The following is a 25,504-nucleotide window of genomic DNA, read 5'->3' on the forward strand; positions in this document are numbered from 1 at the left end:
ATACTCATACTATGTATAGTGGTTCTGTACCATGTCATTAGTGTACCTGTAAGATAGCGACGCAAATGCAAGTCAAATTGCAAAACGTGGTAATCAAGATCAGTAGTACATTCTGGCCTCAAAAATATAATGAGCAGGGGCTTCAAGCACACCACGCTATTAAGGAGAGAGTACTGCTTTCTTATGGGGAGTAGACTAATGAATGTTTATATAGAATAAAAAAATCACATGCTTCATTCTGTCGACCTTTGTGTTGACCCACCCAGGCCAGCACCAGAGTGTGCTCCTCTCGTGTGACCTCCGACGTAACCCCTTCCCACCTCTTGGCTCGTGCAAACTCTCTCTACTGCTCAGAGCTGCCATGCCGGCAATGGACCTATACGATGCTAACATAAAAAATGTACAGAAAACGATCATGTATGCTTCACAATTATTCAGAACCCAACCTACTGGCATAGTAGAACTTGCTGTTGGGCTAGTTGGTGCATGTTGAACAGTAGTGAATATATGTAGTGACAAAAGCACAATCACAGAATGGGAAGGACATAAAGAGAAGATGAAGCACTTGTCCTGTCTTTATGACCTTCCCTTTCTGCGATCATGTTTTTGGCGCTAAATTCATTACTGTTCAACCTTCCGGTGGTACTCCCCAGGCGGTGGCCCAAAAAAGGGCACCTGTTACTTTCTTTTCTTTCATTCGCCTGTGGGTGCCTGCTAGTAAACCAGGTTTTACTTGAACACTGAGAACTTAAACTTGCTCAAGCAAATATAGCGCGCCAGTGCAGTGCAATTGGCACTGGCGGCTGTGCGTTTGCGTGTTGCTATTAGCAGATCTGGAGCTGTATTTTGTAGCAGTTTGTCATTTTTCATACTTTTCAACAAATGCATCGCTGCGCTTTTGGGGCCAAGAGCAACGGTTGCATGGGTGCATCCTCTGGTGCTGCTTAGCATCTACGCCCGTTTACTTGCTTCCGTTGTTGCAGCAATGGGTATGTTATTAGTGGAGGTAGGGTTTAAGCCTTTATTTACAGTCATGTCCCCTCTTATGTCCTCCTGTTACCCTTGCGTCTATATTTTATTGTAACTTTCCTATCCCCTATTTTTTCCCCTAGCCTGCATTTTCCCCATGGCCACGTGACATATCAGCTGTCCACCAGGAAATGAGACAGTTACAATAGACAGTTACTACTGCTTACATAACTGCCAACTTTTATGATTTTATTGTAAACTGCCCGATTTGTAAAGGTTGCCTACACTTTCGTACCGACACCAAAAATTTTACGATTTTTCATTCGCATCCAATTAAGGGCACAACTGATCTCAACAGAGATCGCAACAAATATAGTTGTCGAGCATTTTTTTTTTTTTAGAACCTCACTTTTTGGACCCGCTCGGTTATTCAGATCTATTGGCAGCAGTGCCAGAAGTAAAAACGGCAGGTTAAATTTCGGCCGTTATCACATGAATGTTTTATGAATAAATATGAGCATACGACGCAGATTATCTTTGCTGCGAATATAGAACAGCGCGCATTTTCGCAGAGTCTCTACGGAACAAAGTCGGCTAATCTTTTTTTGATAAACAATGTATGTCTTCGGTAGAAAAAAATTTTCGGTATTTTTCACCAAGTTTTAGTATTTTTTTGCTTCGTAGGTAGTATTTCTTACATTTTAAGGTTGGCAGGTCTGTGCTTACCATTATTTGTGAAAATGTGCACATAGTGCAAGGGGGATAACTTATACAGGCACTAAAATGCAGCACTAAATTTAGTTGATTTTTTTTTTTTTTTTTTTTGCGAGTTCAGGATTTGGTGAGAAACGGTGGGTTCTTCCTGGAGGAAATGATAAAGGGGACAGTTTACATTTTCTAACCTTTGCTCCCCGACTGCAGTGCAAGTACGTGCGACATCCTCAAAATCTTATTAGAACTCACTACGATGAGTGTCACGCACCTTTAGAATATAATTCTTATTCACTGAGAAACTATTTTAGCTATAGTCCTGAGTAGACGGTTTCAAGGTTATTCACAACATAGCAAGGAGAGCTAGTACGGTAGCTTCAAAAATTACAATTACTATGGGGTTTTACGTGCCAAAACCATGATCTGATTATGAGGCACGCCGTGGTGGGGGACTCCGGAATAATTTGGGCCACCTGGGGTTCTTTAACGTGCACCTAAATCTAAGTACACGGGTGTTTTTGCATTTCACCCTTCAATGCAGCAACGCTACCCATCTTTTGTTCTTAGCGTCTGCCTTGCCAAGACTCCTCTCCTGGTAAGACATGTTTCCGACATTCAAGACATGTACATTAACAATCAAGCTTAATGTGTTCATCTTCAGTGCCTCTTTAACACATTTAGTGTTATTACTGCAATGCTTTTCGTCCGCCCGCGACCTGGCCGCTATATATCCTTCTCCTCTACTGGCGTGCGTGCAGTCTTCCTTCAGTGGAGGTGGCCACTCCCGTTCGCTAGGGCTTTCACTCACGTCGTTCTTTAGCGTCCTTTACCACCATAGCGCTCGGGCGACTCACTCTCATCGTTACAAGACACCAAATCTGGCGAACTGCTCATGGTAGCTAAACGGCTTTTAGAAAATATGCTAGCACTATATACTGACAAAACTAAATATATTATATTTCACTCCAACAAGGAAGTACTAGACGACAGTGCCTTTAATAATACATGGTTTTTTTTTGTTTTATACTATAGAGAATTTTTTTAAAATCAGCTGTGGCAGATAGCACAATTGTAGTCTTTGAGCTGCATTACTCAAAGCCGCAGACAATTGCTTGCACGAGAAACTGAGGTGTAAAATCGACTAATTAACAGCAAATCAATAAATTTCTGACTGATTACTTTACGACGTATTTCAATTTGTGAATTGCAGTTTGCAAGGCGTATCTACTTGGACCGAATTCTTAGGTTACTGCAATGGAACCTCTTTGATGTCATATGCAGTAACACAAGTTGAGGTAAATGGGTTATCTGGTGGCCAGCACATACCCAATAAAACATACCCAGCGACCCAATTGTTGGCGGGAGAATGGTTAGACACAGATAGGCAGACAGCCAGCCCCCAGAAAGTGCACGAGGTACCCTAATAACGGTAATTGCATGAAAATTTGACCCAAGCGCCAGATGGAAATTAGAAGCTTCGTTACGTACGACTCATGCCTACGATTGTTTAAAAAAATTACTAGCCCTTCTCTTGTGGAGGAAATGGGGGTAGGCGAAGCTTGTCGTGTGTTTCTTCGGTGTTCCTCCCGAGCAAATTGCGCTGACGAGTACCACATTGTGCTCGAACCACAACCTGTCACACGCACTGCAGCTGGCTCCAAAGTTCCGGTTGAGAAACTCGCGTTGAAACCTGGCCATCACAACGGGGAAGTTGGTACTAGCGTTGCCCAGGCGCGCACAGACGTTTGGCCTCAACATCGAGCTCCCGCATCTCGGGGTCGGCGGCTTTTCGATGTTTGGCGTCAACATCGTTCTCCCTCAACTCGGGGTCCGTGGCTCTTCGCCGACGTTTCGCCTGGGCTTTGGAAGCCCTCACGCTAGAATCGGCATGTCGACGACAAGCCCCCTTTCCGGAACGCGTTTAATAAAGTTGTTACTCACTCAATCCCTCATTCTAGATGAATTTCCATGAAATTTCTTCAAATTAAATTTGTCCATTATGTAAGACAATGAATGGCTCATATCCCCTTAAGCAATGGCTCATACCCCCATAAATGCGGCCTCCCCCAACTAGTAACAGTTGGCCTCCCCATTACGACGACAGAAAAGTGAAATTCTACGCTGGAATGATTAGTGGCAACCTAACAAAGTCAACCTAACTGCCAGGCAGGGATATCAAAAAAATTGCATCACTGAGCAAGGCTTTCAATAATTTGTTGGCTTCATATTCAACTTCAAATGTAATTTTGTGCGAGAGTACTTTTGTCTCATCAGTATGCTGCTACAAGCATGATCAGATGTCATGTTTTTTTCTGATCATACACTCTCTTTCCATGATCCCCTAAAAAAACATTAACAGGGTACTGCTGTACTGCATTCCAAAACGAGTTCAAAATCAATCTGAACCTTCCATTACACTTCCTTTAGACTAGGTGCAGTTATTGTGCGTTCCATTTTATTGTATTCTTTCCACTATAATATGCTGGTGAAGAGATGGCACAGGATTGTGCTGCCGTGTGCCTTAATTCAGAGAACAACAGCACCCAGCAAGGCAATTTTAAATGTTAACATTCTTTATACTTTTGAGTACTTACGTGAGCATTACACCTTTTCAGCTTGCACTACAAGTTTAGGTAATGCATACGTCATAGTGAGGCTACAATTTCGGATATTTTTACCTAAACCGAACTGCAATGTACAAAAAAAAAAAAAAATTTTTGCTTGAAGGGCAAAGCACGGGAAGTGATAGCAATTAGCTTTGTGCTCAAGTTCCTCAGATAGTGTTACAATATGTGGAGGCAGTCGGTGTGACGCAGCTAGCATGGCAACTGCTGCTGTGCAGCAGAAACAGTGCCCTGGCAGTTAGCAGGCATCTAAGAATGCTGGCACGAGATGATGCCGATGGAAAACTGCAAGAGATTGTTTCTCAGCAGGAACACTAGTGTTTGTGCACACAATGCTCATGTCAACAGCAGAAGGCCGAACACTGCCCTGGCTGAGCAGAGCACGAAAGTGCATCCAATTGGCATTGTTATTGCAGCCAAATGCAGCCAGTGTCTCTCGCATTTTTGGAGACCTTCTAACCCTCCACATATGGGCTGTGCATGCAACGTCGATGCCGTGACAGCGCAGCGCCAATGGCCCGAGTGTCCATATAATTATTAGTGCAATAAAAAAAAACAATATTCAAGGAATTTTAAAATTTTCTTGCTTCTATAAACTGACACGTCTATATTGCTTATCTTTTCCCTGTGGCTGCTCTTCACCAGCTAACCAGTGTTACAATGTCATCGCTTGGCACAAGACGTGCCTACACGATCGGAACTTTTCCAAATGTTGTTGCCAATTCTACAGTGAAAGAAAGTTGTCTAATCAAATTGCGTGCGCAAGGTAAATATTGGTGTACATTCTGGAACGTACGAGTAGTGAATAAATAGGCACACTTGACCTGTAGATGATATTTCGATGACTTGGTGACTGCTCGCCGCTATTGTTGCGATTTGGGTATCACGTGTTTGTGGGGGGGCACAGGTTTGTGCAACAAACAGTTAAATTCGTGGCTACCAGTTCTGGTACTATGTGGTTCTTTACCATTACTACAATGCGACATCTGGTGGAGGTGCTGGTCATTCATCCCCTTACCTCTCGCTTCAGTTTTCGTACTGTGTGGTTAGTTCTTCAGTCACGACAACATGAAAATAAACAGTCGAGACGCAAATTTGTGATGCAGTGCTTCAATTGGGTGAAAGAAAGCGGGGACGAAGCAAACTCACTTTAAGTCATCTTTCTTTTTTTTTTATTGTAAATCTGCTCGGGCAAATAGACAAAGCATGCAAATTATTTTGGTCTTTAAACAGATTAAACACAGTATGCAGCAACAACAAAAAAAAAAAGGAAAGGAAAACAAAGGCCATAGAGGAAGGAGAATGTAGGAGGCAATGTACAACAGGGAAATGTGATGAATGAGCACATGTAAATGAGTGAAATCTGTACACTGCAATGTGGTATGTTTGTAGCAGCACCTTCTGGTTTTTGTTTACTTCGAGACGCATGCTCGAAGGGCCATCCTGGCATTTTTATGGGACGAGGCACTACTGTTCAAATGATCGACAGTTGAAGCAGCAGCAGCAGCAACCACAGCAGTTCTCAACAGCAAGGCTGGCCTCGCTGGCAACTACGACCAGGCAAACCAAGTTTCAAGTGTGAGAAGCCTTGGCCATTAAGGGGTGCATGGGCAGGTGTTAAAAGCTTTGAACACTCACTGCCACAGGCAGACATAAGAGCCCGAGGCAAAGAACACTGCAGTAACTCACGCACACCTCAACAGAACTACAGAGGGGAAAGCCAAAACTGGCACCCTTTCTCACAACAGCAGGAAAAAAGAATCTATTCCGTAAATAAGTCACAATACGCTAGATTACATGCATCCCAAAGCAACCTGCTCTACGTGTACAAGTCAAAACTCTCCACTCGTAACGACAAAGCATCCCGGTGTGGGTTGTTGTCGCTCACACTACGATGGTGTCCCATTTCGTGTGCAGGGGAATTGCCAGACACCAAAGTACAACAGGTTTACCAGAGGTGAATGAGAATGTGTGCCTTGCTGCATTGTGGGAATGTGGATTGCCCTGCACTAACTAAAGGTCTTTTAAATTGCCAAGCACAACCTCCAACTCTTTCCACACTTCATTCACCTCGACGTGAATGAGTTCACAAAACCACAGGCCTCTCCGATGTGCAATTTACATACAAGCCAATTCTCAATTGATCACCACTGGGGATACCTTCAAGCTCTTGTAATGTCACACCTAGTAAAGGGCTCTGGAAGAAATGTCCACCAGTTACAGTGCTTCAGTGAGGCTCCACTGCGAAGCATGAAGTTGCAGGCTCAAATCCCCGTTACGGCAGCTGCATTATGATCGGGGTGGAATGCAATTACGGTTGTGTGCCAAGCACCTCGGGTGGTTGAAATTAATGCGAAGCCCTCCACCGGACGGTATCTATAATGCTTGGGTAAGACCACCATTTAATAACGGTGACATCCCCAAAAGTGACTGATTGAGAATATGGCCTCAGATCTGACAAAACGGGACATAAAACAGCTGCTGGCAATTGGGAAACAGTGTACACATCCCATACAGAAAACAGTGCAAAATGCCAAGACGCGCCACAAGATGCAACAATGCTTGCATCATCTCCTCACTTGTCCTGTGTTTTATTAGCTGTTCTTAGCACGGAACCTATACAACTAGCCCAAGCCAATGCCTTACTCTATAACTTGTTTGAGCATACAGCATGGCATGCAGGCGAGTTGTTCACAGGCCTATCTAAAGTGCAAACTGGGCCAATTGGATCCCTGAGCAGCTTCACTAGTGAGGCTTTTGTCAGTCGGCGAAAGGCCGAAACAAAGCCACAGAGATGCCCATTTTGCTGTATAGTTTACTTTGGGTGTCTGGGAATCCATGGCACTAAACTCCCACTTCTAGTGTACATCACTCAACCGTTCAGTGACAAAGCCTCACCAAAGAAAAAAGCCCTATGCAACAAGATGGGACAATTGGAAGGAAAAACACGACAAGTTAAGCACACTACCAACACAGACAAACCTATATGCTCTCACCTAAGATAATGCGCGCCTCTACAGATGTCAATCACAAGACTTACAAAAATCTACAGTATTAAAAATAAAATTTTGCGTTTCTAGAGCGATGATTACAAAGCATTTTGCTTTGCGAGTGTTCTAGGAGCAGTGCCGAACTAGCCTCTCTCAAGAAATGTCCTCTCTCCAGTCTAGCTAATCACCTCCTTCCCTTGTGCCGGGAAGTGGACTCTGGTGCCATCCTAGAGCTTTTTGTTTGTTTGTTTTTTCCCCCTTTCAAGCACAATGGTGCACTGCCCAGTGGAACACAACTTTTAACAAAAGAACAGAAAAGGCACTTATCGTAACCTGGTTTTTCATCTACAAGTGTTTTGCCTTTTCGATTTCGTTCGCATAAAACATTGTTGCGACAATTCCCGACAAGAAAAAAAAAAAGGGGGAAAAAAAAATACAAGAAAGCGAGCCTTCCCGTCGGCTCCTGTATAGCGACACACATGAAGACACCATTCACAGGGACAGGTAACAGAGAACACAATGTTGCCTGGACACCCCCTTTATATTCACATATATATGCACGCGCACAAAACAAACACCTGCACTATTTTCCTATTACGACAGGGCACGGGTTTCACTGAGAGACCTGATCTTAACGAAGGACGCCAGGACTCGTGTAAGTCATTTCTTCCAGAGCTGTTTTAATGATCTATGCAGAACTTGCCTTCGAAGAGCACAAAGAGAGCATCGGTATGCATATCTACAGCCAGGAAATAATTTGTACTTGAGCTGCCGCAACATGGAAGAAACAGGCTGACGTCTAACACTTTTTTTTTCTTCTGTCTCTCTCCGCAAAAAGACGGCGACTAATTTGTAGTCCACAGACAGTCTCTGTTCAGCCTGTAATATGTACACTGAAAACCAAGGAGGGAACCAAAAGAAAAATAGAATGGAATCTCACACAAAGTGGTTTCCAACTTGTCACTCTAGTATGCTCATCAAAGTGCAGACATTCCCCCTCCAGAAAAACCACAGAGAACAACACATCTCTACCACATCTCTAGTCCTCCGCTTGACGCTGGACATCATCCTCAGACGTTGCACGCGAAAGAATGCGGTGAGCAAAAGTCTTTCCAGTCACCAGAAGCGGCTGCCTTTTGTCGTGATGCTTGACTCCAGTTGTTTTTTATCCCATCACGAGATGTAATACCACACACTCCAATCACTCATCCAGGCCACGCACTCAATCTCTTAAGTAGTGATCGACAAACACTGGCTTGTGTTGCAGTGCTTGAAAACAATTAAGGACATGCATTCACACACTTTTTTTTCTCTCTCCCAATTAGCAAAGAAGAGCTGCAAGATTCCAACCACCACAATCACGCCGTCTCCAGTCACAAGAGGGCGCTACCGGTTGTCTAACACGGGACATAAACACAAATGTGATGGCCATACATGAACAAAAGGAAGAGAAATATGGGGCCATGGGGGAGAACGGCGAAACCATCAAAATAGGAACTGTGGTTCAACATCCCGTTGCACGACCACCATGTTTACTTTTTTACAGCTTGCCCAATGAGGATACCCGTCGGGCTTCGAGAGACGATGCCATGGTCAACAAAAAAAAAAAAGGGGGGGGGGGGGGGAAGGGGGAAACAATGTTCCATTTGGCACATTCGGAAACAGCAGAGGGTTCTTTTTGACATAATGCTGGGTTCAGAGAAAAGTGCACACAGGGCTGCAGGCAGTTTGACTGCCACAGGAAGTTAGCAAAATGAGGTGTGTTCAGTTTTGAGGGAATGACTATAGCGAGAGAAAAAACGAAAAAGAAAAAAAAAAAAAAAAAGCTGCACAGTGCATTAAAGCCCAGCTGCACAACACTCAAAGTGAGCTGTAACGCAATCGTCTACCAATATGTTCAGATCACCAACTCTACTCCCATTTAAGAGTAATGCACGCTATGGCCAGCAGTAGATTAAATTGTTTCTGACCAAGCAACTACACGGTCTTTGCAGCTTATCATAGACATTGCCAATTAAAGCATATTTCTTGGGTATTCATCTATTAAGGGGACTCAAAAAGCAAATACTAAGTCCAATGTGGACTGTTTAAATACCATTCCAGAAACCTCGTAACGCTTGTTTTGTGCCAAGAAATGACTTAGTTTACGAGAAAATTGTATCTGAAGGGTCCGAATACCTTTATCGCAATTCCAATCTCCCGCCACCCAACCGGGGAGTGGTGATGTTACCTACGCCATCACCGCCCTTTGCTGCCGTCTGTGAGTAAAACAACGCCCAACAGACGAGTAAATATTTTTTTTTTTGCACAAAATGCAACTGCACGGCCACGCAGAAACTGAGCCAAGACAGAGCGATGGATTCGCCGTTGCAGCTGCTTTTGGACAAGTGGCGTGCACCGTTCGGGCATACCACTACATCCCATGGAAGTAGTATTCTCTGCTACTGCAGTTTGTGAGAGATTTGCGAGCCAGCAAATACAGTGCAGCACTATGCAATAACGAAACTACTGAAATGCAAAAGCGCGGGCAGAGCAGAGTGTAGTGAAAATGAAAGCTTTCGACCGCCCACGTCGTTGTTAACGTCAATGAGTTTTTTTCTAAAAATGAAAAAGAACTGGACAAGTAGCATTTTCTTTCGTCTTATAGTGCAATACAATGATGTTTTTATAATGAGTGGTCGAGTGCTGGTGACCAAATTTAATAAGGAGTGTCTTTGTCATCAAGCAAGTACTTGAATGTCCTGGGGGAGTCTCTAATCGTGTCCTGCATTTACCTCAATTTATCGATTACTAAGGCTCTGTTCACAATAATATTGGCACGTCAGAGATTATCGATCACTAATCGATCACTTTGCCTTTGGTGTCCCTTTAACGAGTCAACTACCAAGCCCTAATGCATAGAACTATGTTAACTTTTCTGATAAATGTGTTGTTCAATTATCACCAAAACCTTTAGTTGCTCGCTCGCTTCAATTTACACCAGTGGGTCTTCCTTGTTTTCAGTGACTGAAATGTAACTATTCTTATGCGCAACATTACCTGGAAAGAACCTGCCCCATACTGTCGTTTCCCAGACTACTACAAACGGCACAAGAGCCCATGTGACATTCTGGTGTTGCCTGCCAACCAAAATGCAGCCACCATTTTTAAGGAAGCAACTACTGCCCGATCCACATGAACCTCCAGATCAGTCATACTACATTCCCCCACCCCTCGTTACAAGTTGTCGTCAGAAGGTCACCGTCATTTCTGCTTGTTGAGTGCACGCTTGATCTTTACGCAACACTCTGCAAAAGGAGTTGCCAACAGCTGCAACACAGAATGTTACACTTGACTTCAAGCACGCTCTGTTCCTCCTGTTTCCAAGTCGCACTAATTGCACCCCTTAGACTTCACTTATTCTACTAGGCCTCCTTGCAACTGACTTGGGGCTTACAAAATGGTCCAAATAGATAAGCAGTTCTCACATTATGTTTACCAATGAATGGATTATCGCAACATCACAATAATAAAAAATCTACGGACACCTAAGCACTTGAGAGTTGTGAATGCGAAAGCGTTAATGTCCAATTGAACGCCACTGACCGGTCCTTCGAGTTATGAACTCCTTGTGGGCAAGCGAGCACGTTCAGACGCTTGGCGGGTTTTTATTTGACCTTACCAAGGCGAAGTTGGAGCGCGCACGGAATGCGAGGATAACACAGGCTTCCGAGAGCGAGTGCAAGGGCGACGTGGTGTCGCGACGATACCCTCTCCCTTCACGCAACACCTGGCATGCTATCGCAGCAGTAAGTGCTCCCTTTCACCCGCTCTGCTCCGCTCCGCTCAGTTGACGCGTGCTCGTGACGTGGTGTCGCAGCCAATGGGAATTTACGTGGCGTTTCGTAGCTACAGACAGATGCCTTCTCTTTCGCTCAATGAGCCATTTGACGCTTTAGCATCAAAAAAACGCAGCCAGCCCAATTGTAGTGATTGCAAGATGAGCGTTACCTAAAAAGGTACAACACATTTCGTTACTAACTGCAACAATTAAGAATTTGTAAAATAATAAGATGCACTATGGCAACAAGTCTTCTTATACCACTTAACTTTGTGACCATTATAAAAGTTAGCGCCTTCAGAAAATGCAAGTTAGACTAGTGGTGTCTAACGTCCCTAACCTAAATGGGCCTTGGCCGAGTAGCTTTGTGAGAAAAGCATTGCAATGCTGCTTGGAGCACTGCAAAAAATTTGAGGCATCTCATGCTGCACTCGCAATGCATTTTAAACTAAATGTTTCATGTTCCCCCCCCCCCCCCTCCCTCCCTTAAATCGCACCACAGCAAAGATGTGACAAGACCGATTTCCCCAAAAGATTAAGGCTGAACACTCTAATGTGCTGTAGCGGCTAATTACTTTGTCCATTCTAGTGACACTTTGTCATGGCTTTACGAGTTGCTTAGATACTTTGTGCAGCTGAGCTCGGGCATCTGTTTCAGCAGTATTTATTGTTTTAATCTTCAACCATCTTTTGCCAATGTTTTAAGTAGCACACACAATGACTTCACCATAAAACTAAAAAGTACAGGTAGTTTGTACACACAGGAATGTTGGCAGTGATGGGCAAATATGTCCTTTTTTTTCTTTTTGTCTTTGTACCCCCAGAAGCGAACTCCTTTCCCTGAATGTCTGTCCTAGAAGTGGAGTCCTGTTAACAACACAAGCCCAGTTCACTAGGAACGTTCAATTTGCACTGCCAAAGGACCTCACATTTTCACACAAAGCTTCCAAGTATACTTGGATGCTCTGTAAAAGCTGCCTTCCAGAGTCCTTGTACCACATGACAAACAACTAAATTGCAGCACCTGTGCATTTTACAGCATTACATATATATATATATTTTTTCCTATTAATCATGAACCAGAGTGAGCAAGTGATTCCTACGTCCACAGACATTGGTGACATCAGCATTCCACCTCCGTCTGGTGCCATCGGCAGACGAAATGTGCTTCGGCTCTGGTTGTGCGCACTTTTGTGACATGCACTGATTCAGCCTCTTGCCGCATTGTGAATCGTTTCGCCAATGGGGATGATAAACCGCTGTACAAAACCAATGCCATCTCTGAAGGCAGCGATGATACAAACACTAAAATACCAATTGGAAACTGACAAGTAAGGAAGAAGAGAGGAAGACGGAACACAAGATGAGAGAGAAACGAAATCTAAAAACAAAAAAGAAAACTGCGATCAAGTTTGTCGCTACCCGTAGACGCAGGTTTTCCCCGGCTCACTCGCGTTTTGAAGACAACGAAGAATGAACCAAGTTAAACCTAGATTTTTGTTTTCAAATGTGTGCCTGCATTGGGAGAAAAGCAAACCAACTATCTCGAGCAGCTGTTTTGTCTTGCCTCCCCATGATGCCTGCCGTGTTGAAATCGAGTTGGCACTGCAGTCTTTCAAAACACAAAATTAAATACATGTACAGTATCGTAACAGAAAAGTCATCGGCACAGAGAATGACAAAACAAGCATAATCGAGGTACGTGTCAATGAAAAATATGCCTTCAACACAAACAAACAAAGTAAGAAAAATGACACAATATAGTTTCTACTGGGATCACGTCCTGACACAGTTGTCAAAAAATGAAAAAAGACCGCAATATATATATAAAAAGCATACTCTTCCCTTGTCTAAACAAAGTTGTCATGATTTAAAAAGTTTACGCAATGCAATACATTAATGAAAACACACAATTTGATATCAACTTATATATAACATACAAGGAGGAGCAACACTTGTACTTTTTTTAAGGGGCAATGAAGCCACGGACATGAACACACCAGTCACACGCACGCATACACTCGAATCCTTTTGCTCAAAGTTTTTCCCAACCGCTGTCTCGGCCCAAGAGAATTAACAGACAGCGTTTTGACCGCACAAGGTTAGTCTTTGAACAAAAAAAAATATAAAGGACTGCTTGGCTACATGCTTGTCCGACGGTTTGTGGAAACGCGATTCTTTGAGCCTCTCGTTGGCTACTAAAACTGCGCTTTGCTGAAGCTGCCGCAATCCGGCTTGGGACAATGACCGCCGGCGTAGCTCGACCCAAAGTGACCCAACGAAAATAGCATTCTTACAAAGGCGAAATTGAAGCAATGCTTGCAGAGTACACAGACTGTACATCAGATCAGCGTCATGCCAGCCTAGTATTACATTCACCATTGTATATGTTTTAGCAGGTACGGGCAAGCCTTTAGTGAATCATAGCAGTACACTTGCAGTAAAATGCCTCACCTTAATTTTTTTTTTTCCACAATCGTTTCATTTGTCGAAACGTTAAGCCTTGAGTAGACCCTCGCTGGGGGCCATTCCTTCCCTCCGTACAAGACACGTGCCGAGTCGTATTACTGCCCCGGCTCTTGTAAAGGAGTTCAGCAGCAACGTTTGTTGGCGTCTCGATGAAGCTTTGTAGCACAACTGTGAGCCATGATGTGCGTGACGCTGGAACATGGGCGGGGCAGTTCTGCTGACTGTTTATCAGGCTGCACCTACTGATAGTTGCGTGAATGAGACTGGTGTGAAACGTTCTTACAGCTAACCCACCACTGGCTTGTCTGTGATCAAGATTTGCACAGAGGAAGTTTTCTCGGTGCATTTTGTTCAATGCAGTTGGGCCTAGATATAACCACATCACATTTGGATCAAAATTTAGTTTGTATCGTTGTATCCAATATTGATTATTAAAGAATGATGCTAACAAATTCACTAGCAATGTGCAACAGTATTTTAGAAATATATGAGCGATTTCCACAGAAAACAATGACTAACCACAGCTGTACAGCAAACCAAGCAAGCCAAACTGGGCCAAGAGAAGCTCTTGTCTGCTGTTCATTGATGGCACCAGTGACCAAATACATATTTTCCCCACCTGATGACTTAAAAATACAGAGGAGCGCATTTAAAACTTTGTTTCGCAAACGTTTAAGCTTTTTGATGCTGGTTTGCATAGTATCTTGAGTCCCATGCAAACAATAATTTCCTTTGCTATAACCAATGGATGCAGCATTTTCAGTATAGCAGCAGAATAATAAATGAAATAAAGAACAACTAACTTTTACACGTACTTCGTTCACCTGGATAATTCATTTGAAGTTTGACTGCAGTACCATTTTTGGCTGCAGTGCTTGCCTCAGTTTATTCGTTCAGATGAAATTCGAAAGCGGTGATAAGAAAGCAAAAAAGTAATTGTAAGTAAATGTGCCCGTAAAATTCAGGTCAAGACACGGCACGCACTGTGTCTCGTAACGGGGACAGGCAACGCATACTTCTGAAGTTATTCTGATAGAAGCAATAATAGGCAAGTTCTGCCCCAAAGCAGGGTACCAAACAAAATGCACCACGAAACACCACCTCTTAACAAATTTTGATTGCAAGTGAAGCAGTGTTTTAGCTGGGAGACCAGCTTACACCTGGCTTTCTCACAAAAACTTCGGCACAGAAAAAAGCACCAAGAACAAAGACAGAGCAGCTCCCAACTGTCCCAGAGGCACACTGCAATGCATGGCTGATTCCAGCCTTTACGGTATTACAAAACCAGGGGCAGTGCTATTACTACACCTAACTTTAGTGATTTGACACAATGTGTTCTACAGTTCTTATAGTCGTACTGCTGAACATGAGCTGCCCTCACACCTAATGAGTCATGTTGGAAAGCAACGAGGCTTGAGCTTAATAGTGGCACCTTCACTACAAGCTCATCGACAGACAGTTTTAGTATAGCATAAGCAAAACTGTTTCATGCAGTATATAATAGTACTGGATTTAATTGTGCTTGCAAAGAATGCAATAGAAAGAACTTGATGCGTCACACATTGTCTTTCTGAATTTACTGTTGTGGACTTTCAGCGTTTCACACAGCTTGTCTGATGACACGGTGGCAGCAAGGGTGCCACCATGTCACGTTCTAAGTTGAATTTATCATTGCTACTAATTTTTCTTTGCACTGGCAATCAATGTTATTTAGTTTTCTTTTACTCATTCTTATCTTGTTGCAGGGATAATACATCAACAATGACTTGCAACCTGTTTCGGAAACCAGTTGTTTGTTCTAATGTGGTTAGGCCTAATCAAAGGCACCACTGGAGTGGCAGTTAGAGCTTCGGTTTCTCTCTACCAGATGACGCAACAATATTTCACATTGACTGATGCTGAATGCTACATTAAAAATGCCCAATATCAGCCACTCCAATATGGAACAAGGAAGTTTACCAACAATGCCTGTTGTACAAGCTACTCTGTATTTTCGAAAATGCTTTTGCTGAAAGCTGCTATAGAAAAGGTTTTGGAACTGTAAAATTAACATGATCATCTTTCTCATTCACGATCCATGACTGCAAAGTGCTTTAGCGCGGGCATAACCCTAACACAACTCCACAACCACTAGGCCGTACTCTGAAATGACTGCTTTCCTGCAATGCTATACCCAGTTGGTGCCTTCTTACGCCCTCATTGACGTCCCCACAATTCTGCTGGAACGGCGACTTCGCGAAGCCTCACTGTTAGCTCAAAAATGCTGCCAGAACACTGCACTAAGCATGTCAGATATATGCAAACACCGCCATCGAATCTTTACTCATATCCACGAGCCACTGCGTGAGCATCAGTGTTGGCAACTTAGTGAGAAACTTGCTAAATTTACAGAGTTTCTAGTCATTTTAATGAGAACTTTGCCCTTTTGGAGTGACACTAGAGCCGAGATGAACCTGGTCCTCAGTGACGACGAATTGCACAACGCTCAAAAGTAAGCAAAGGCTCAACCCTTAACACTTTCGGAAAACCTTTCTGCAAGAAAATGGTTGAAATACATGAGAATTCCTAAAAAATACAGCATTGTCAGACATAATTTGGCACCACGTTTTTTGGCTACGATATGCGAATTGCAAAGTTTTGCCTTCGTTTTCTCCAGAAATAATCAACATTTTTGTGCATAACAAAAAACAAAACAAAAAACAATGCAAGACGAGTTCTCGAAGAACAGTGTAACTAATTCCACAGAGTTTCTCACTATTACACCTAGAGGGTAATTTGGCACCACCATCTATATGCGAGTTTCTTAAAGCGCGCTGTGCCGTCATGGGAATGATGGGATATGTGTCTGCGAGGCTTGAGTTGTACGAGGCTTCATCTAAAACGTGGATATGGCTACACAAATAATGCGTTCTTAAAGTAAAATCTACATGAAAGGCTTTCATTCATCCATATTACATCTCTCAATAAAGTTTAATCACCTAATATGCAGAATCGAGCGAAGGAAAGCAAGAACAGACGACAAGTTGTTCCAAAGCGAGCGAGAATCTTGTCATCTGTCCTCCAACTTTAGCAGCCAGCTGATACTTTTTAAGTTTCATATAATTGTAAATCCAATAATAAGTCCTCAAAGTTAAACAAGACATGTTTTTGTGTAATAATAAAGCTAAAACAGCTTTTTACATGCTGTTTCAGCAGGAAATGAATCATTGTGACGACGGAACAGTGCTAGCCAGGTGCGTCTTCAAAGTGGACTGGCTCTCCGAGAACGCTGCCAATCCGAAGTCACAACATACCGGCATTACCACGCATATCACAGCACAGCAGCGCCAGATCTCCCTCTAGGTAATATAGTGAGAAACTCTATGACCAATTCAAACTGATGTAGTGTTTTGCTTCACTGTTCCTTGAAAGCCAAGTCTTTCAATCAAGTTTCTGTCCCTCTATGCTGCCATACAGCTTCAAAAAGAAAACCCCGTCAGATGCTAAAAACTACGTTGTCTAATGCAATCATTTCAAAATACAGCCCAGGGGCTGCATTTGCTTACTTAGGCATGTCCATTTATGCCACGTATATAATATATATTGCAAAAAACAATATGTGACAGACTTTGCACTACACTCTGGCAAGACATCTGCGAATTCCCACCTATGGCGCACGAATGCCACCTATGCAGCTAACCTACAAACGTTTAGCACAATCCAGACAAAAAAACTAGTCTAAATGCCTCGATTTATGGACTGAAGCATTGTTAGATTGTGCTCTTGAGTAGCAGAACATATTGCTTTGACAATTACTCTCTTTGGAAAAAAAAAAAAAAAAAAACTGCAGCAAAGTACTGCCTAGGCCCCCTTCACTCCTAAACCTCTTTTCTTTTAATGACCCTGTTTGCAGCTTCTCAAAAGCAAGCAGTCAAGAGGTATTTGTACAGTTGCATGTCCAAAGCAAAAACAACAAAAAAGAAAGCTTCACTATGTAAATAGAAGCCACCTAGGGCGAAATTTCTCTTTCATCCCGCAAAGAGGCAGCAAAGAGTGTTCAGCTCTGGTCTTCAACAAAGGGAGCTTAAATATACATCTGCTTCTGCAAATCTTCTGAAATAGATAGATGTATATATATATATATAATATATATCTCTCCATTTTAAAACACGGACAAACAAAGAACAGAACAAGCAAGATAGATTTTGGAGGAGCCTCTCATTTGCTTGACACAGTGAGGCCCATCCCCATTCGAGTGACATTTCCTCAACCAAGCAATACAGTGAGACATCAGCCCCAGAGTCACCGTTGTCAACGTTGAGGCCTGTTTTGTTACGCATCATTTTGTCAGTTTTCAGTTTAGTGATTTTTTTTTTTTCTGTTGATCCACCATGCTCACACTGCCTGCTTGACTAGATGTTAAGACACCCGTGGAATTTTTTTTTTTCTTTTTTACAACTGCCCACACACACACACACACACACACACACATGCACACTACTATGCGCACACACACCAATACACACCCACACATGCAAGCACCCTGACAAGCACACACACATGCACATGCACACAGAAAGGCATTGTTCATCCGGAAGACCAGCAAGTGTGGGCCGGTCATGTCGTGGCTGTCCGCGGAAACACTAGTTTCTCGATTGCGTGGCCAATTGCAGTCAAATCTGAGCACTGTCTGTTGGCAAGCCAAGCCGGCCTGCCACGGCCTCCGAGGAAGCAGACGACGACAATGTCTTCCCTCTCCCAGTGTAGGAGAGAGGAAGGCTTGTCGGCAGCTGAGGGCACCTTAGATGCTGGACTCCTTCGGTGACAAAAGCCCGGCCGTCTCGAGGGCGCTCTTGATGTTCACTGGCACATAAAAATCGTCCATGCCCTTGTTGTCCCCAGATGGCAGCAGCGACAGGACATCTGAAATATTGTAAGAAAAGCAAATGCAGACAATGAGAATGGACAAAGACATCCACAACCATTGTCCTGATGATGAAAGCTCAGGAAAGAGAACTGGGAAATTCAACAGAATATTGAAGCAGGTTGTATGTGAAACATTTTTTATTGATTCGTGGCATTTAACATACCAAAGCAACACTACGGCTATGAAAGTCGCCATAGTGGAGGACTACAGATTCATCTCGACTCCTTGGGGTTTGTTATTGTGTATTTAAATCAAGCATTGGCGTAGCCAAAAGGGGGTCGAAATGTCCCCCCCCCCAAAAAAAATTGGGGGCGATTTTCTCTCCCATGCACAGAACGTTGCGGCATCATTCATGCGCGCCTCTACCTCATTAAGGATCGTGTTAACCATAACTGCTGAGGGGGGATCAGCACTAAAAATTCTACACACAGGTAAAGATGGGACGAGCGCGTGTATAAAACTTGAAGACATTGTTGCTCCCCACCAGGCCTTCGTGTCGTTGAAGAGCTTCTCATTTCTGGCACTTCAATTGACCAAATCGTCGACCATGCTACGCAGGAGCCTTCCGAAAATATTGTGACTTGCTGCTTGTCTAGGAAATGCACAATAAGCACCCCCTCCCCCTCTTCTTTTTCTTTTCCTTGTCTCTGACTTTCATCATGTTAATCAACTTGAGAAGAGCTTGCTGTTTTACTAGTTTGTACACGCTGTTAAGAACTAGCTGCTTGCTGCGGAGAGCCCATCCTAACTAAATGTCATGGCATTTTTCAAAATAGCCAGATTTCAGGAGACACGACACTTTCAAATCTCTCAAAGCTACTGGCCCTTATTTACTGCAGACTACGGATGCCACAATTTTCACAAAGGCTTCTAAACAGGAAGCAGCCCTGCTTCTGACTGTCTGCCTCTCATCAATTTCCAAGTGTGATAAAAAAACAATATGCGTCACCTGATAACTACAACACCATGATTCCAGATGTATGGTGGGTTTTAAGTCTAAGGCCCTGGAGTATGTGGTGGAGCATGGGAATCGTGCTGCCAGAATGCATTTCAGTCTTGATGAAGTAAGTGTGCGTTAATGGCAGAAGCAGCACAACAAGCTGCGCGCTAGAAATCAAGATGCGTCGTGCCTCCCGGGAGCTGAAAAACGCAAATCTGGCACTGTTCACAAATAGTGAACGTGTATGTCTGCTGCAAAGTTTTCCAATGCATTTTGAAGTCAGTATTGTCTTGCTTTTGAATTTTTGCTCTTTTGAAAAAGTCCCCGTAAAATTTACCCTGCATGTTAAACGCACCCCCAACTGTGTTTGTTTTTCCAGGCAAAAAAAAAAAAACAAAAAACACACACACTTTTACTATATAAGCAAAATATGGTATTGCCTTTCTTCAAAAGCTGATTCAAGAAATGCCCGCTAATATATTTTTTTACATCTCGCAAGTTACTCATTTTAGAACCTTGAAAAAGAATTTAAAAAAGTGTTGCAACCTTTCTTTTTCTCTTTTCTGGGTATGATATAAATGATCAGACTCTCTTTACCAAGCATCCCCTGAAGTACAGAAAAAGTATTTCCTGCAAAGCAAAATGTGTCCTCCACTTCTAAATATTCTTTAGGTGCTAAGATTGTAACGAAGAAGTTTTATTCTAAATATCATTTCAAACTTACCCAGACCTTGTATTAGTGACTAATGTTGTTCATATCATGTTGATTTATTAGAGGGGCGCACCTGTAGGAGTGGGCGGAACAGTCTTGTAGAGACAAGAGATCCTCTCTTCCACGCAGTAAGCCGACAGCCGGGCCTCTGCGTCGTGGTCCCAGCACTCCTCTATCGTGTCAATGATCACCGCCAAGCCCTGGAAATCAGAAAAGTCGAGAACATGGCGGTTGAACGTTGAACGGGATACCAGCCCAACAGCAAACTCTCCAAGAATGTTGAACCTCACCCTCTCACTCGCACAAGGCGTTGCAAAAGGCCTCACAGAATAACAGGAGCCACAGCTTCATAGAGGACTGTGACTGACGACGTCGTCAGGCCCAGTGTCCACTCCCATGGACATTGCTTTTCATCATTTCCAGAATTAACTAAGAAAAGACGAACTCGTCATCAGCTTTAGAGAAAATTGATACTTTGTATGAGATATACTGCTGCATTGCCACCGACGACAAAAAAGTGAACGTGTAGTACACTTCAAATGCCACTAGGTGATGCGGCATTCCAAGATGAAAAGTGAAGACAACGAATCGCCATGTCATGTTAATCCTATATCTCTGTGTTTAGGGAAAGAAATGATGCTGTTAGCTGAACTGGAGAGAGAGAGAGAATAAACTTTAATCCAAAGAGCACGCGAGCGTAGGTAGCTCCTCCGCTCTGCAGTGGGTGGTCCCCTCAGTCCAGGAGTCCAGCGGCCTTAGCTGCCCTTCTCGCTCGATTGACCAGGTTGAGCTGGTCCGTCGAGTCGGAGCTGGACAGCGCTGCCTCCCATTGCCGTGTGGTGGGGTGTGTTATGGGTGTTAGCTGTGGTGTGTTTGCGCAAGCCCATACCATGTGGTAAAATGTTGCACATTGATCACAGTGTGGACATTTATAGGAATACAGCGCAGGGTGTATGGTGTGGTAAAGACTCAAATGTCGATATGTGTTTGTTTGGAGTTTTCGCCATATTACAGCTTCCTCTCGCGTCAGAGCATTATGAGGTGGGGGTAGTGTTCTTCGTGAAAGGCGATAGTGTTGTAGGATGTGAGTGTAGGTTAATGGTATGGGCTCTGGTTGTAACTGCTCGGCGCGGTCATCTCGCGACATTGACTCTTTATCCACATACTACATGGGGCTGCCACCTGACAAAGGAAGTAGTTTCTCAGGTTTTTAAGAAACCGGTTGCCGATAGGCACCGACTTGACTCCTTCAATTTAGTTTCATCACATTTCTTGTCAGAATCATGAAAAACACGTCGCTGCAGGATGGATGGACTGCAGGATGAAATTCTTCAGTGAGGCTTGTCAATGTGGATTCCATTCAAGATCTCCTGTCTAGTGTACTTGTAAAGAATGTATCCACCAGCCACTTGAAAAATATGCCCGATGTAAAACATTGCTGGATGAGAAGAGGATAAAGTCAGCACGCAGATTTTTGAGGCACAGTGAAAAGACACATGCAATGCGCCAGCCCTCAATGACTAACAAAACGTGAAAGGGTTATATGCCAAATGTTGCATAAGCAAAAGCACCAGGCACATACACAAGTGTTCTGGTTAAACCGCTCACTTACTTGCACTGATAAATTTTGTACGGAGGTTGAATTTCACAGTAGATACAGTTTAATGTGACATTTAGCTGCATCACTTGCCTGTTTCACTGACAACAAATTATAAGTAAGCATTGTCTGCAGTGATGCCAGACAAAATGCAGAATTTGTGGGAACGTGTGCTGCTGGCACTTTGTCTCTTTGTCCCGCCAGGCAGCAAAACACTAACTCTTTTGTCACCACTCACTTTGCCAGCAAAACAAGGCACATTTATTAGGCATTTTCGTGTGCTCTTGCCACAGACGATGGATACTTCCAAGTTTGGAAGAATTCCAGAGTCTCTGCAGTTTGCCGTTCTGCCACTTGACACCCTATCATCCTCAGACCAATGGTCTAGTCAAATGTACGAACACAGCCCTAATGAACATGCTGTCACATGTTGCAGCCTTAAGCGTTTTCACCCTTTCCTTCTCCAGTGAATGTATTGCATGTTACAAAAAACTTAAGATAGATGTTTTAATATTTTGAGCATCCTACACTAAAGAGGAATATTTAAAGGCCAACTGAAATTATTTCAGAGAGCGTAAAAATCCAAGCTTCAGATAGTGTAAATATAAAGCAGCCTCCACGCAAAACTTTGTTTCAAATACGAGTGGATGTAGCAGGAAAGGTTAGCAAAAACTGATTACTGACAACAAAACTGGGGGAAAAAAAAAAGCCACATAACCTAAAGTGTTGAAAACCAGTGCTGCTCTTTGCCTTGGCACGACCTCCAAAATTGGGCACTGCCTGCAGCACGCTGAAAATCTCTGAGGCTATGTACTGGGATATCTGTCATATCTGCTAACCACCAGGTGTACGTATATCAGCTTACATGCTATCACTTCCCAGTCCGCGCCTATTCTTGTTGGAAATTCGTATTTTGCAGCTTTGCGAGTGCTCTCGGACAGCTAGCGTCATTTATTGCGTTTTTAGGAGCTATTTAGTCAGTTTCAATTTTTGATTTTCTTTTTCCACTGCGCGCTCCGGAGAACGAGCCTGGTTGGCGCGTTGAGTGCTCGTAGTTGCCGAGATGGTGTCGACGTTGCGTGCCACTCACACACGGAGGCGTCGCATTTCTACCAATTCTAATGCATCTGCACGCGTGTTTTGGGACTTTGAAAGCAGCACTGATGCAGAAGACAACTTCAGTTCATGAGATTTCAGAACGAAGTTTCGCTTTCTTCACTGGACCGCTTCAAAGCTCTCCTGTGCACCGATGTAAATATATCCTGCGTGTTCTAAAGGTGGTCCCAGTTCTTATCTGCAGGGTGTTGACAACCTTCGGTCGGGATCATTTGCCAGTGGCCGCATGGGGAGTCGACCTCGGCATAGCACTAGGGCAAATCACTAAGCTTGACGTTTTCTGTTAGCATATCTCGAGAATTTTTTATATAGAAAGATGATATTTGCTGGAATATTGTACATGTCCTTCACATTGAAAATGTATATTCTGAAAATTTTAAAGGTTTTTCTGCATGAAGCAACAATGATGTTTTTTATATAACTTTTTCTTTTTTTTCTAGAAAATTCTTTAGATCATTTTCTTTTTTTCAAATTCTTTTTAATAAACACGTTTGAGACTACTACTTCATTTTGATACTACATAGACTTCAGTATCATGCATGCTCTGTGATAGGAAAAAACGTATTTACTACGCTACCCAGAAACTGCTGCTATTCCCGCAGGGCAGGAAGCTGTTAAAGGCTTTGTCAAGCTTGCTTCGAAAGTATGTACTTCGTATTTATGACTAATTTAGCCAAAGTGAAATATAATTGCAGTTAGCCTTCAGGTTAGCTGTATTGGTTAAAGCATACACTTCTGAAATGGCAAAACAGCCACCTTTACTAAGGCTGGAGACTTTGTACAATGCCAGAAAAATAGAAAAATGAATGAGCAGTGGTGACACCATGATTAATATCTAGCAGCAGTTTGCTGTGACGCTATAAATTTTGACAACCTCTACTTGGGCATATTAATTGTGCATCGCTAAACAAGGACTAAATGAGCCAAGGACTCAACTCGAGAGCTTTTCAAAAACTTTTCCTGCACAAAAACTGCCCAAATACTAGAAAAGAACTTTGAAATTGACGACATCGCACTGATGTACTCGCATTGAAGTTTCAGCACAAAAGTCAAGGAAGTCCTCTCCCAATTTTCCCCAATAATAATCGACCCCTTTCTGCCAAATGAGTGAAAATTAGTGTTTTTCTTTAAAGTAAGCAGAAATTTCTTAAACATTCTTACAGGCAACCATTGCAATTGAAGTATACTAGCTCAAAGTCATGGGACAACTTTTGCCAGAGCAAGTGAACTTTTGTAGAATCATCAGGAAATTTGCATTTTGGAATGTATGCGGAGGTCTAATCCTGAAGAAAATACTGCACAAGAACAAATAATTTCACAAGAGGCAAACGAAAACAGTGCTTGGAAGTAAAATATAAAAAAAAAATCTATCAAGGTAGGTAAGTTCGTTACAAGCCCATCAGGAGTAGCTGAGAGTCACATCTCACAGGGTTACATTTTCTAGCCGAGATGTGCTAATGAAACACCCTCAAACGTGTTTTTGCAGGATCAAGCCCGAATGACCAAGAAAGAAAGAAAGAAAAGAAAAAATGCAGTGAGTGACCAGGCCAGCATCCTGCACAGCTTGGTAGGACGAGTCAGCAACGTCGTTGTGGAGAATAAGCAACAGCAGCAACTGATAAGTGATAGGCCAGAGCGATAAGCTGCAAAGAGGCTGGCTGTTGTCTATCTCTTTGTGGCCGATACACGTGGGCGTTCATTCAAAATTAACTTTGAGCATAAGTGCATAAAGAATAACAACACAAAGACAAGTGCATCACGTTTCCAAGCACACATTGCAACTTTACAAGCAACTATTATGCCCTTGAATGAATACTCAATAACTGGTACATCCGATGAACTACTTAGTACTAACGCACTACAGAAATATGCAGGGTTGCTCATGCAGCTTTTGGTGAAGAAAGTTTGGCAATCTCCCTTGATGACTCAAGGGAGTGCTCTTGTTCCCACAATGTTTGATACAATTCTGCTGAAAAATAAATTTTTGTTTACCCTTGCTCCCGATCACATTTTTTTTTTTTGCATAGTTTAACAGTTCCATGTGTATGGCTTAATCACCTGTTTGCTCGCTGCAGCCTTACACACTACTGAAAAGTCACCTAAGCTATTCCCATTATCAAATTTGGTGACCAGTCTTCACTGCTCAACCACCAATGATTCGGATCGCTCCTCAACTGTACATGCTGGCACCATCCTTCACTTGCTATTTATACCGTGTGTGTAAAGTGAGGAGGGGGGGGGGGGGGGAGAATAAAAAATTTGTCACTTTAATGTCACCTAAGTAATTAATTAATTTCATCTTTCTTGAAGTAAGTCACTCTGAAGAATCTAAATCTGCATAAAGAGAAAAACGTGACCCTGGGGAAACATTTTTTTCTGCGAAAAAAAAAAAGAAAATGAATCCCACACGATTATATGATAGTGGTTTTTGAAACCAAATCGAATCTAATCAAATATTGAATAGTTTTCGGATAATGGACAGCTGTTATCACAATTAATATAAAGCAAGTCCACATCCTAGTATTCCTACAGTTTGCAATTTTCTGTCATTACATAGTAAGTTATGAAGCATTGTTTATTAAAAGCACTAATGGAGTATTAGGAGCAAACAAGTAGATACTTTGCATGCACGAGACTCTTCAGAGTGTGT

The 25,504-nt window shown here is 42.9% G+C and overlaps 2 protein-coding genes across 5 annotated transcripts in view; both read right to left on the reverse strand.

Annotated features, from left to right (window-relative positions):
* Window positions 1-5,465: 5,465 nt before the first annotated feature.
* Window positions 5,466-25,504, reverse strand: part of LOC119455414 (activin receptor type-2B) — a 123,831-nt gene continuing 103,792 nt past the window's right edge. For 2 of the 3 annotated variants that reach the window (XM_037716820.2, XM_049668757.1), the window contains exon 11: window positions 5,466-16,641. The gene's annotated coding sequence lies outside the window, so the exon portion shown is untranslated. Of the gene's footprint in view, window positions 16,642-17,312; window positions 18,063-25,504 lie in introns of those variants that run through there. The other variant, XM_037716819.2, reaches the window with a different exon arrangement.
* The window catches only part of LOC119455415 (activin receptor type-2B), a 34,615-nt gene continuing 27,170 nt past the window's right edge, over window positions 18,060-25,504 (reverse strand). For both annotated transcript variants that reach the window (XM_037716822.2, XM_037716821.2), the window contains exons 9-10: window positions 20,215-20,341; window positions 18,060-18,485 (exon numbers count right to left, since the gene is read on the reverse strand). In XM_037716822.2, coding sequence (XP_037572750.1) covers window positions 18,364-18,485; window positions 20,215-20,341 — 249 coding nt within the window. In that variant the 3' untranslated portion in view covers window positions 18,060-18,363. The remainder of the gene's footprint in view (window positions 18,486-20,214; window positions 20,342-25,504) is intronic.

This window comes from Dermacentor silvarum, chromosome 6 (assembly GCF_013339745.2).
Source record: "Dermacentor silvarum isolate Dsil-2018 chromosome 6, BIME_Dsil_1.4, whole genome shotgun sequence".
Lineage (NCBI taxonomy): Eukaryota > Metazoa > Arthropoda > Arachnida > Ixodida > Ixodidae > Dermacentor > Dermacentor silvarum.